The sequence below is a fragment of the Cicer arietinum genome, chromosome 7 (genome assembly GCF_000331145.2).
Source record: "Cicer arietinum cultivar CDC Frontier isolate Library 1 chromosome 7, Cicar.CDCFrontier_v2.0, whole genome shotgun sequence".
NCBI classification, from domain to species: domain Eukaryota; kingdom Viridiplantae; phylum Streptophyta; class Magnoliopsida; order Fabales; family Fabaceae; genus Cicer; species Cicer arietinum.
Genome location: NC_021166.2, coordinates 24939571 through 24953623, shown reverse-complemented (window position 1 = coordinate 24953623; position 14053 = coordinate 24939571). Strand labels below are relative to the sequence as shown.

The window sequence follows — 14053 nt, the reverse complement described above, 5'->3', positions numbered from 1 at the left end:
AGCTTCAACTTATTGTATGGTAGCCGTGGCCAACTAGTTAAGCAACATTAAAATCATACAATTTAAAGTGAAGGGGAGAATTCAATGAAAACAAGAAATGGGACCAAATACTCTACACTTGGTAATTCGACTAATCTAACACTTGAATTCTCAACCATCAAATCATCATTAACAATTGACATCATTGATTGCATTATCTATTGAGAATACAATTTCTATTTTCAAGATGCTACGATGTTAAAGCAAAAGAGAATAACTTAATATGAAAGTACGAACAACCTATAAAGAATAAAGAAAAAAGAAAGTTAATAATAACGACTACTATAAAAATAACAAATAAAAATCCACTCCACGCATTTAATTTTGTTTTTTCAATAAGTTCATCACACACAACAAAGTCATTTAAGTAAGCATTTTAATTATCACACTCTCAAATTCTATTTCTTACCAATAGCACCTCTCCATTTGATCTGAAGAGCTTTTGAAAGCTTAACAAGCTTGTCAGTCATAGGTATAATCCCTTTCACAGCAGGGTCATTAGCAAATCTCTCAGCCCAATTCACCAAACAAGGAGCTTTTTCTTCAACCAACAGTTTCCTTGCATATTCATGCTCTATCACACTAAGCCATCCCAAGAAACTCCCAAATGCAATATCAAGATACCCAATAGTATCCCCACCAAAAAAGGATTTTCCTTTGCTGCATTTTTTAAAAGCACCCTCCATCCTCTCAACCACTTCTTCCATTACTTCAAAGTATGGCTTCCTTTCTTCTTCTCCTTCAACCGTAATTATGTTTTGCATGGAAGGAAACCACTGTCTTGTTTCACACAATAATTAGTCAAAAAAATAATTTTAAAATTAGTTCACAACTTCAAATGTGTTTTTTTAGAGTATAGACCCTAGACCGACATCAATGTTTTAAAAATTGAATTGAAAGTCGAATTAATGAGGCATCTAGATCATGGTTCAATTGATTTAATTGATTCAACCATGATAGAAATTGGATGATGAGTATATAAATAAAAAGAATTAAAAAAATGATGCAAAAATTAAAGTGGTTAAACAAACTGCAATTGAAACGATTCAACCCTAGTTCATCTCAATTCTCAATTCAGTTTGGTTCTACCAGAAAGTGGTATAGTTGAAATCCAACTGGCAAACTAGTGAGTTTACAATTCAATTGATTGAACTGATCGATTTTGTGCGGTTTTAAAGAGAAATATAAAACTTGAAATGATAATATGAAGAATTATGATATAATTAGTATATAATACGCCTTTATATAGTGTCTCTAAGGTAACTAATATAATTGTCTAACTTCTAACTACCTTAATCTAATTCTAAGACATATCTATTTATATTTAACTATAACTAACTATACCCACAAGTTGAAAATCTTTCGGTGTCTCAACGGTACTCACTCCAATATAAAATCAAGAATCCCAATATTTGGTCTTCAAATATCAAATCTGACTCAAAACTTAACCACATAGAATGGAAACACAAATAGAATGAGAAATATCTAACTACCATAAGGTAAAAGAACAAAGAATGATAGTTATTTTACTACCATTAGGTAGAAGTTTGAGCTCGCCTTGACCTAAGTATCGATAATTCTTGAACATTCATTGAGTATCTTTGTAGTTGGTTTGGACCACCACACACAAATGCATGTGCGCATGTTCAACCCTACCTCCATTGCGCATGCGACAAACCTCACCAAACTCCATGAATTATCTTGTGAAACTGCTAATTGTACCTCCTCCTGTTTCCCCCATTTTCCTTGTACTTTTTTCCTCATAAAACCTGCTATCCCCTCCACCTCCTCTACACAAAATCCCCCAAACACAAACCCCTTTTACCTAAATCTGCTCGCACTTACTCGACTGCTAACATTCTTTGAATGTTTTATGACGAGGTCTTTACACCAGGTCACCAGCAAAAACACAAACGATCCCAATTAATGGTGCTTGAACTTGATGATGACGCCGTCGTGGACGAAACTGACCCTTCCCCTATCGTCCCCCTGTTTATGAACCCACTGACCCCTTTGCCAAGCCACAATATAATCCCTATAGGCCCTGACTGGTGTGTCCAATTATCAAACCATGCGTGTGACCGGGATGCATGATAAAATTGAAAGTGTTTTCTTTAGCAAAAATTTGATGAATACATTTGAAATCTTGAATATTTGTGGGAACAAGAAGATGATGACAAGGGTAAAAATAAAACTAGCTAGAACCAATTGTAATCTTGATTGGAAATCTCCAAAATTCAATAAAAAATGGTAAAGTGAGAATGAATGAATGAATGAAGCTTCAAGATAGAATTAGTTTATGATGCCTTTAAATAGTGCAACTAATTATAACTAATTTTTAACTATCTTAATCACAATATAGAATTATTTGCAATATAAAGTCTTAGATTCGGGAGACTCTAATTAAGATAAACAAAATTGCATGTTTTATGAAATGTCAAATCTTGATTTAACCGTGATTGATATATGCATTCAATATATCTCAATCCATTTTCACCTATTTGATCATGAAAAATAAAAATATCAATTTGATCATAAAATTTCTTGAATATAAGTCAAGATAATCATTTTTAGAATAATGTTTACGGATATTTTAACCGATATTTTATAAATTGAACTATTAAATTAATATTGTTGATTTCACATAATTAACCATATTGCAGTATTTTTGGTTCTCCAGGACGCATTTTTTTTAATACTAATCTGGAAACATAAAATTGAATTTCTAAATTAAATCAAACCAGTTTAGAATAGAGCACCTTAATTTTGAACTTCTAAACATGAAATAGAAAGGAAATAGCAAAAAAGAAGCTACCTTTTGATCTAAATAAGCAACCCAGAATCGAGCAAGTGATCTATCATAAGAATCAGAGGGAAGAATAGAAGAATCAGTGGACCAAGTTTCATCTATGTATTCAACAATGATGAGAGACTCACAAATGGGTTTGTCTTTGTGAATAAGAACTGGAACTTTACCATAAACAGGGTTGGATTGAATAAGAAGATCACTTTTGGGGTTAAAGGTTTCATTTTCTTCTAAGTTTTCATATTCAATGGATTTGATGTTGAGGGCAATCTTCACCCTTATCACATAAGGACTTGACCATTTGCCAATAAGCTTCACCTCACTCTTTGCCATTGAAATTGTTGAATATGTAAGACGAATAATGGAGAATATCAAAGTTTATGAAAAATTACATTACATTGTTTATATCAAAATATCATTATTTTAATTGGTTGGCTCAAACACCACCGGTTAAAATCATTTTGTAGTGACGTTATACCGCCAGACAAGACAAATTAGCATCTGAATGCCAACATTGCTTGAAAACTAGTGAACTACTATATTTTTTGGCTTCTCAAAAGGAATACGCGTTGAAAATTTCACATATATATTAAAAAATTGTAATGATTAGAAGAAGAAAAAAAGTTATTTTATCAAAATATCTATTTTAATTATTAATGAATATTTTATTATTATAAATGTAAAGTATCATAATATTTTAAAAATTGAGTATATAATAATCATTAAAGAGTAGTAAAAGAAAAAATAATTAAAATTGCATTAAAAACTGCGAATGACACTCATTTTTATTTTTTTATTTTTTTTGGTTAAAATGACACTGTTCGTTATATGAGGATATGAGGAGAGTAATGCTTTTTTATACTCCCTTCCAGACTCGTCCTCATTTTTCAGATTTTTTTATAATGGTTTCCTTTCTATAAAAAAGATTGTTTGTAATTTTGGCAAATTATTACACGTTAACAAATGTTTTTTTTATAAGCAACAAATTTATTGGGAATTAAAAGAATACCGTAACCTATACAGCAGTCAAAACGAGTCTAGACCCAACATAATAACAAAAAGAATTATTTATCTTCTATGAAGAGTTGCAATTCTCCCATTTAATCATGGTCTCAGAAGTCCGACAGAAATGCTTCACAGAGTAGGCATGACAAAGGATTAATATACCAGCTAAAATAGTTTAAATCAAACTGTTCTTAAAACCAACTAACCAAAGACCAATATAGAATTTTGGTTTTGTGCATAACACTGTCAACACCGACCCCCGAACATAACACCATTTCTCATGAGCCATACACTTCATAACACAGCAAGCCAAAACAGCAAGTTCCACTTCTTTTGTCTTCTTGCACTTAGTAAGATAAAATGTTGAGCCGTCTTAGTGCGTGTTGCATGTTAGAAGAAGCGAAAGGTAGGACTGATCACTAAGTTTCTGAGATTGAGCTACTGTGTGACCTTAATGAAGCTGAAAGTGTGCAAGTCCAACACAATAAAGGTGGCTTATTCCGGTCTAATGTGGGACATATACAATTGTGCAGAATAATTAACAAGTTAATCTCGGCGGTGGCAGCAAAGGAGATTGTGGTGAAGGAGCCTTTCTCCTTACAATTGTGGGATCCATATGGCATTCATGAAAATGAGAGTAACAGCTCCTTACTTTGGTGGGATACAACTCTCAATAATCTATATAAGAACATGTTGCAGGAGGGTGTCATCACCTCAATTTTAATGAGTGTTTGGAAAGGACAAGGGAAGCCTATCCATATTATCAAATATAACACCTACAAGAATACATGTCAACCTTGAAGACAAGGTTGTTTTGAAGAGGGGTGGATTGTTAAGACTTAGATAGATAAAGGAGATACTTCTGCCACATCCATTGTATGCAACTATTCATTTTAAAGAAATTATCAACTTCCAAGACGCATTGTTAGTTGAAATGAAACACAAAATGCATTACTCTTTTGTTTTAATAGAACACAAAGTTGAAACACATTTCCATGCTGGTGCGCGCAAGCACGAGAGGGAGAAATGAGAGTAGAGAATGGAAAAGACAATGGTGTAACTAGCAAAGATCATTCGCATACATACTTTTAATTTGTGCTCCTCGAAGTTGGATACAATGAACTGAGCGATGTCTGATGAGATTATATAACCTGGACCATTAGCATAGATAGGATACTCTTCCTCTTGCCATTCCTGAAAGTTAATGAACACATTTTTTTCAGAAGGAAAAAAAAGGCATAAAACATTAATTGACTAGAACATGTGATGTTAAATTCAGTCTCAAAAGTCCAAGAAAATGACTAGCACAAATATAATTGTCTAGAATTTCAAGACTGGAACTTCAGCTCACTGAAATGAAGTCATATTGCTTGAAATTCCTATAGTTTTTTTTATTTGACCAATTAAGAGCAGAACTCAGAATCCAACAGCAAGCAGGAACATAATTTGCTCGGTGTCTAACATGTGTCAATGCCTGACCCTGACACATCTAGTTAAATTCAATTTCTTCCATTTTTCAAATTATTATCGATGTAAGTGTCGGTGTTTATGTTTGTATCTGTGTCAGTGCTTCATAGGTTATATTACTAGTAGATAACCATGATAAAAGGACTAGTAGATAACCATGATAAAAGGACTAATAGACAACCATGCACTATAAAAACAATTAGTAAAAGCAACTTTTAAATTTTAAAGACATATTGCTCATAATAATAAAGTAATATAGAAAGCTAACTACACACTTAAAGAATGATAGGTCTAAATAGAAAAAGTAGAAATGCAAAACAAAGAAAAAGAAAATCATACCTCATATGTGACTGCCCATTTACCATGGCGAAGGGGCCTATGGTGGTAATTCATATTGCCAATATACAAACTTTTTCCAATTCCTACTTTTCTTGCTTCACTGATGATAGAATCCACTCTTACAAATGTGTCATCATCGCACTTCATGATATACTTTGCAGCTATGACATGAATCTGCTAACAACCATGTTCAATAACAATAGATAATAGAGATAAAAAACTGAAGGTAAATGGAGGAAACACATAATTAAAACACAAATGAGTATTGTTTATCTTATTCGCCGCTGCTCACCCCATATTCGGCGATAGTATGGTCTTCAACACAACAAGGTCATAATGATCCATGTATGGGACAATAATAATATCACCAAGATATTCTGCTTCTTTCTTAATGTCCACATTTATATTCTTCCTTCCATGCTTTTACATGAGAAATGAAAACAAACAAAAAAAGTGAATAGTTGACAAAAGAAAGTATTTGTGAATTTTATCGTTACTGAGGGGTAGGCATGATGCATTGGCTTTTACCAAAGCAACAAAGAATCGAGCCACGACATGCAAAGATTTGATTAACTTATGTTGCATCCAAGATTTCCTTACTGCCATTCGTTCGGCAAAATGGTTGCCTGCAGTAAGTATTCCAATGAAAAGCTCCACGTTCAGATGGTGAACAGGTGGAGCTTTCCATTGAGGAAGCAACTCAAGATGCATCTGTGGTGCAAAACTTGGATGTGATGTTGGTAACGAAGCAGCAAATATAGAGTGCACATCCACATCGCCTTTTATTGATAGACCCGTGGCGTCCTCAAGAGAAAAGCCCTGAGAATATAATAACATAAACTCTTTGGATATTTCTGCATTCAAAAAGTAAAAGATGACATGATGATAATACCTACCGTGCGATAGGAAAAAGAGGTCACATGCTTTCCATCCACACTAACATGGTAACCTTCCAAGCCGGCGGTTAAGGTGAGAACAAATAATCTTCCCTCAATAAAAGGGTATGGCCAATCTATAGCGATCTTATGTTTTCGCCCGATCATTCTAGTTAACCACCACGTTGACTTAGACTCTTCTGAATGGCTATCATCGTCGCGAATCCACTTTTCACATTTCACCTGTCCATCAACTTTATAAAGCACAAAAAAAAGGAAATTACACAGATGAGTGAGTGATGTTCCTTAAAACTAACAAGCTGAAGAGAAAAATGGAACATAAACAATGTACACATTCACAAAAGAGAAATGATAACAGAATCCATTTTTTCTTCCTTCTAATTCACAGAAGACATGTAAACAGAAGCTCAGAAGTCAGAACAACAATTGCAGCCACCATATCATGATTCTAAGGTTTCCACAATCACATTAGTTACAACTGCAATTTGGCCACAACAACAGAAACTTACTGCAATTTCTATAATTGTGAAACAACATTTTCCACAATCACATCACAAGTTATGTGGCCACGATCGCAATGGCTTTCTGCACTTTTTGTAACTGCAAAGCAACCTCAATTTCAAACCAAGACATCAACAAAAACAACAACAACAAATGACCTGTTTAGTTTAAATTGGCTTATTTGAATTTATTTACTGCCATAAATACTTGTGGAACTGTTTGCGAGAGTTCATAGAAACAGAAACAGTTTATAACATATCCATAAGCTCTCTAGAATAGCTAATGCAAACAGCTTATAACTTATATGAAAACATGTGGATTTTATTTTATCTTTTGATATAGAAATAGCTTATATATAAGCACTTAAAATGATCAACGCTTATAGAAAAGTGCCTAATTAAACTTTAAATGAGAAAAGTTGAAATCAATTACCAGAATCTTCATCAGCCATGGACTTCCACCCCTCATACCTGAGAGCAGAACCCCATTGCATCCTATAACAAGTATTCTGCTCAATCACAGGCTTCCCACTATAATCACCTTTCAACCTAGGATTAAAATGAAGTATCTTAGGTGGTTCCTCCTTATCAACAATCTTCAAACCATGAAGCTCCATCATAAACTGTGACACCATCACTTTTTCCTCTTCATCCTTAACCACAGTTATCTTAGGATCATTCTCCCAATGAGCCAAACGTGGTGTCCCAACAACAGTAACATGAGCCCACAATGTTAACCCACAAGGAAGCACCATGATCCCTTTCTGGTTCATTAATTCAGACCCAGATATTGATATCGAATTCTGACACGAATCAGAAACATTCTCAGCCACATTATCAGTTTCAAGTTCCAAAATCTGAATTTCTTTCCAGAATCTCTTCCCTTCAACCCAAGCTTCTCTAGCAGCCCTTTGAATCTCAGAAAATTTATCATGGGCCAAACTAGAACCATTCAAACCTTTATTGAAACTAAAGGTGGAAACTTTATGCAAATCTTGCAACAACCCAAATGATTCTTGTGAGGGAAACTTTAAGGCTTTTCTATGATGGGTGTTTTGGGGATCACTCTTTATCAATGAGGAAACTGAAACAGACCCAAAAGTTTTGATTTCAAAAGTTGTGAAGAGCAAATAGAGAAACATAAGAGCCATGAAAATGTGAAGAAGTTTAGGCCTATTTGGAAAGAGTAACAATAATGGGTTTAGCTTCACTTTCTTCATTGTTTCCAAAGATCACAACTTTCTATTTCTTGTATAAACTCAACAACTAGTACTATAAAAATGAAAGGATTTAATTTAATTTTACCTACCCAGAAGAATCAGAATCAGAATCAATGAGTAGTTCTGTTTTTCTTTTGAGAGTATTGTTCAATGAACCAGCTTTGGAAGCTTAGTCCTACAGAAAAATTTGAATATGATGAATAGGGACCAGCTTGCACATTGTACAGAAAGTACAATTAGCAGGGACAATAACCCAAAATTGACAATGCTACCTCAGGACACATGTTGAAAAATTCATACACAAGCACTTATCAGGAACAAACAATCACCTTATGTATGTGTATGCCTTTGGAGAGTACATACTTCATGGAGAACTTCGTGGAAATAAAACACACTATAGTCATTTCCTTAATCCATCAATCAAAGGAAATGGATCCACTGCAGTCTAAAATTTAGCAATTGTCCTGTAACTGCATTAAAATCAAAAACAAAATTCACATTTTTCTGCAGAACATTTAAAAATAACAACTTGTAAATATTTTGTTAGAACTTACATCAAGATGTAAATGTGTATATAATAAGCATTTACTAAACTGGCAGCTTGATGATAGAAACCAGTACCGAACATAGAAATACAAATGAAATAACCAACTTTTATTGAACAGTTATGATTACTGTGGCAAGAATTTAGATTAAACAGAGAATCTAGTTTATAGAATCGTAAGAGAGAAAACAAAGAAAATTAAGATAGACACTTCCTACTCAAGAAATTTGAGAGTCTTGACCTCTCCCTTCTAAGAACTCGAGAGTTTGGTCTCTCACAATCAATATTCAGTACCAAAATAAAATGTCCACCGACTTTTCCTTCCATTTCCCTATTTATTCAATAAAGTCTAATAAAATAATTGTTGCCTAATAATATAATATAAAAGCAGTCTAATAATAAATGACATAATAATAAGAGGCCTAACACATGACAATGCTGGACAATTATCATTTAACTTTTAAATATAAAATAAAAACCTAAGAGAGCAAGCTTGTTCAGTAGACTAATCTATAACAGGAACTGAAGGATGACAAAACTGCACCAGAAAAGTAGAAGGTTGCAAGAGCTACTTTCATTTAAATTCTCTATTTACATCTTTCTACTGAAAAAATTGTCTACTACATCTGTTTCTTATAATGACAGGGGCAAAAGGGACAAAAGCACGTCCATTTTGCAGGATCCTAACAATAATCTCAACAAATCTTGAAGTGTCTATTTTGAATTTGATGATGTTACTACTCTCCAATTTGTGTGTTTGTAAAATAATCTACATGAGTGTTTTGCAAAATACCTAAAAGTCAAGTGTATTCTCTTTATGAAGACAAAAATTGGTGTTATACAAAAGTCAACTATGTTTCTTTGACAAGACATTTCTCTATTGCTTCATCACAAAGCTCAAGAGTGATTTTCCAGTTCCCTTCTTCATAGTTCACATCGACGAAAATATCATAAATATCTTTCTCAGCAACCAAACCATGTGTTCTCATCTCCTCAAATAGCTTCCTAGCTTCCACAAGTTTCTTCCTCTTAAAGAAACCTCTTATAAGAGCATTATAGGAAGTGGCAGTGACACTAAATCCTTGTTCAACCATTTCTTTATAAAGAAACCATGCCTCTTTCATATTTCTAGCTTTACAATGCCCTTTAATCAAAATATTGTAGGTGTTGCTGTCGGGCATCACTCCTCGAGCACGCATACCCTTGTAAATCTCGGTAGTTGCACGCATGTTATTTCTAATGCAGTACTGCTTCATAAGAGAATTGAACGTCGTGGCATTTGGCGTTATACCTTTCTCTAACATCCATTTGATTAACCTTTCACCATCTTCCAACATCCCTGACAAGCAAAACCCATTCATGAGCACATTGAATGTAACAATTGTAGGTTGAAGTCCTTTATCGAGCATAAACCGCAGCAACTCGTGAGCCTTGGCCATTTCCCCCATCTTACAATATGCATCCATGAGTGTTGTGTATGTAACAGTGTCGGGATAAAACCCTGCCATATCCATTTCTTCCATAAGTTTAACCGCTTGTTCTATATTTCCTATCTTACAAAGACCATTAACAACCGTGTTATACGTGTAGACATTTGGTTGAAGTCCCTTTCCTGACATTTCATGAAGAAGCTCATTTGCTACATCAACCTCTCCATTCTTACAAAGGCCATCAACCAATGCGGTATAAGTGACAACATTTGGAATCAGACCCTTCTGAACCATCTGGTTGTGAAGAGAAAAAGCCTCTTTCATTTCAGCAGCCTTACAATACCCATCAATAAGAGCAGTATACGTAACTTCATCCGGTTTCATCCCTTTCACAAACATTTCACTAAACAGTTCGCGCGCTTCTACCATCTTTCCACTCTTACAAATCCCATGAATCACAGAAGTATATGTAACAAAATCAGGAACTATTTTCTTATACCTCATTTCATCAAACAGTTTGAACGCAGCCGGAAAATTCCCAGCCTTGCAGAAACCACTAATGAGAGTAGTATACACTACATTATCAGGAAAAACGCCGCATTTACTCATCTCCCTCAACACTCGCTCCGCTTCAACTACTTCGCCACTCTTACAAAGAAGACCAATTATATTATTGTAAATGTATTCATTAGGTTTCAACCCCTTTCTCTTCAACTCTTCCACAAGTTTCAAAACCTTATCAAGCTCACCAATTCCACAATACCCACTAACAACAACACCATAACTTACAACATCAGGAAAATTCCCTCTCTGCACCATTTGTACAAGCAGGCTATGTGCTTCTTTCACTTTACCCAATTGACAAAGACAGTGAAGAACAATATTATATGAAACAGTATTCCAACAAACACCCAATTGAGGAAATTCATCGAACACCTTAACTGCGGTCTTCAAACCATGGAAATTGCAAGACAACCTAGACAGAAACAAATTACAAGAATCTACAGACACAACAACACCATAACTCAACAACTTATGAAAAAGCTTCTCAGCTTGTAAAACAAACCCAGTTTCAACAAGCACTTGAAAGAACAGATCAAAAACAAGAGGGTGTGAGTCCCAATCCTTATAAGTATAAATCAACTTCTCAGTAAAAAGATCAAACGACTTGGAAACATCGAAACGCGGCGTAGTCCAGAACTCAAAAACGAGTCGTTTCGCGGTTTCAATGTCGTTAGAAGAAACAGCTAGGTGAACGACAATGCAGAGTGATTCCAAAGTGATGAAAGGTTTTTGCGCCCAGTTGAAGAAGTTTAGAACAAGTTTGTAGTCGTTTTTGATGTTGATGAGAACCCAAATGAGATGGTTGGATTTGAAGCGAGATTGGTAAGGTTTGAGAACACGGGTGAGGGGTTCGGAACGGCGTCGTTTGATGGTAGCGGTGACGTGGCGGATAATGTCGGAGTCAGAGATGGAAGGCGTTTTAGGGGAGTAGTCAGGAAAAGGGCGGGGTGTTGTTGAGAAGTGTGCGGCGGTGAGTGGAAGATGGTGATATTGATTGAAACGGTGTCGTTGGAGATAGGTGATGATGGTGATTGATGTTGTTCTCTTCATGTGTTGTTTGGGAGAGGAAAACCCATTACGACATTAAGGGAGAGGGATAGGGATAATGTTGTTGGAATATTTAGCCGGAGATGAATGAGGTTTAGTAGCCAGTAGAGGTCAGAGTTGAAGTTGAAGTTGAAATGCGGAACGGTGGCGCGGGAGTTGCTGAACGGCTCAAGTATTCAACCATGTTGGGGATGATAGAATCACCAAGGACACAACAGGAACGCTCTAAACTACTAATTAATTAATTAAATTTTAAATTTTCATTGGAATTAATTTGCTAACTTTTTTAAAAAAATAAAATAAATTAATTTGCTAACTAACTATATTATATGTGTAAAAAATTATAATATATTATAAAAAGAACGCAACAAAAAATATATTAATATTGTCTATTTAGTTCAACTGAAATGAGGGGAAGAATGAGGAGGGAAATTTTTTTTTAATGATTATGTGTTTAATTAAAGGGATAAGAGATTATAAATAGTTTTTTTAGTTGGGTGGAATCTCTCCGTTCCTTTTTAAATCTCAAAATAAAGATAGAACAAAACCAATTTATAAGCGATTTTGTTTCCTTCACCTATCCTCTTTTTCTAATAATGAATCAAATGTATTTTATCTAAAATATTTTCAATTCACCATCTACCTCCAACTAAAAATACCTTTAAAGTTAAAAATAGTCTATGTTGAATTAGGCTTTGCAAAATCTAAGTCAAATATGTCTAAAAATTTTAAGTATAACACTGACCTATTATGTGTATGTGAGATTTGAAGAAGTCTTAGTTTTGTTTAGACGTAGACTAGACCAAAAACTCATGTCGATGAAGTCATTTCCTCTTATGGTGTAGGGATCTCCACATAAACAACCTTGCGAGATAGTAAAATTTCTTCATGCAATAGAATCGGAATAAAAAAAGAAATGTTTTTTAAGACAATGCAAGAGTAATCATACCCACAATGTCCCGTGAAAGAATTAAAATCCTTTTAATTTCTAAAAAAAAAAAACTCAACATTCGAAGCAATACATACTTAATTTAAATAACATATTCTAAACGACAATAAAATTCTCACAAACATATGAATAGTAAGAAATTGATAAATATACTTCAGTAATTTTAAATATTGAGAATCTAAAATAAATGAGAACTAGAATATAACTCGCGCGTTGCGCGGAATATGTATACTTCATCGTATTAGTAGTTGTGAATAAGATTTTAATATTTCAAAAAATAATATAATCTACTTATTTAGTTTGTAGAGTATTTTTTTCAAGTGAATTTATTTGAGTAATTATTATATATGAGTTGGCAAATACACATTTGAAAATATGTAAAATGTTTTGCATAGTGAAGATCGTCCTACAAATAAAATTCATAAATTATATTTAGTGTTAAAAGTCTTAAAAGTATTTTAATAAATATTAATATATGTAATTATCTACCACAAAATCAAATTAATCATGCTCTTTTTTTGTTGTCAAATCTAAATTTATTGTCAAAATATTGTTAGAAAATTATAAAAATGAGTTTGTCATTTAATATTCATTTCATTACAATCATGTCAAAGAAGTAAAAAATCTAAATTCCAATATTTTAAGTATGAGACTTCTATACAACATGATTTGAGAATTTTCACAAACAACTCGTATGTACGGTTGAGTAAAGGTAAAACATATGTAGAAACTTAAAATTGGTAGTATTTTAAAAAAAAATTGACAATATAAAACATCTCCGTAAAAAAACCACAAATACTTTTTTAATATAAATGGTACATAGTTTTCTCTCGAATACACAATACTAACACTCATATAAAGCTGAATGTGGACAATCTTCTTTGTCTTTTGAGGAGCCAATACACTTTCATGTCATAAATGAGTTAAAATATGTCTGCAAAAACAATACTCTAACTAAGAACAATCAAGATTTTGAGAAAAATGAGCAAATAGGTATAATATGTTACAAAATACAACTCATTCAAAAGTTGTGTAAAAAAAAAAGAATTTTCCAACTATATCTACTTCTTTGAAAATAATTGGGTTCCAAAGAGATTTTCTTTTGAGTTGATAAAGTGAAGTTGTAAAAACTTACATATGCAGAATGTTTTCTCATGACAAAACTTTTAGATGTGCCACATGAGTTTTTAGGTGGCACAATATTTAATGAAGATGTAGGAGTCTATTTTAATATATATATATATGAT

The 14053-nt window shown here is 33.5% G+C and overlaps 2 protein-coding genes and 1 pseudogene across 2 annotated transcripts; all 3 read right to left on the bottom strand.

The window, feature by feature from the left end:
• Nucleotides 1-330: 330 nt before the first annotated feature.
• Nucleotides 331-3330, bottom strand: LOC140918665 (glutathione S-transferase U17-like). Its single transcript, XM_073363330.1, has 2 exons — nt 2855-3330; nt 331-815 (listed from the first exon to the last, which is right to left on the bottom strand). Exons 1-2 carry the CDS (start codon nt 3176-3178, stop codon nt 438-440), a joined length of 702 nt encoding a protein of 233 aa, XP_073219431.1. The 5' UTR covers nt 3179-3330; the 3' UTR covers nt 331-437.
• A 564-nt stretch (nt 3331-3894) lies between these two features.
• Nucleotides 3895-8364, bottom strand: LOC101501644 (hydroxyproline O-galactosyltransferase GALT6-like; annotated as a pseudogene).
• A 240-nt stretch (nt 8365-8604) lies between these two features.
• LOC140918664 (uncharacterized) lies at nt 8605-12064 on the bottom strand. Its single transcript, XM_073363329.1, has 2 exons — nt 9610-12064; nt 8605-8742 (listed from the first exon to the last, which is right to left on the bottom strand). Exon 1 carries the CDS (start codon nt 11858-11860, stop codon nt 9668-9670), a length of 2193 nt encoding a protein of 730 aa, XP_073219430.1. The 5' UTR covers nt 11861-12064; the 3' UTR covers nt 8605-8742; nt 9610-9667.
• Between the last annotated feature and the right edge of the window lie 1989 nt (nt 12065-14053).

Bases quoted from the DNA above. Each gene is read 5' to 3' on its own strand.
- LOC140918665 (XM_073363330.1), bottom strand. From the start codon at position 3,178: ATGGCAAAGAGTGAGGTGAAGCTTATTGGCAAATGGTCAAGTCCTTAT. The intron at 816-2,854 runs GTAGCTTCTTTT...GAAACAAGACAG, and splicing joins TTGCTTATTTAGATCAAAAG to TGGTTTCCTTCCATGCAAAA.
- LOC140918664 (XM_073363329.1), bottom strand. From the start codon at position 11,860: ATGAAGAGAACAACATCAATCACCATCATCACCTATCTCCAACGACAC.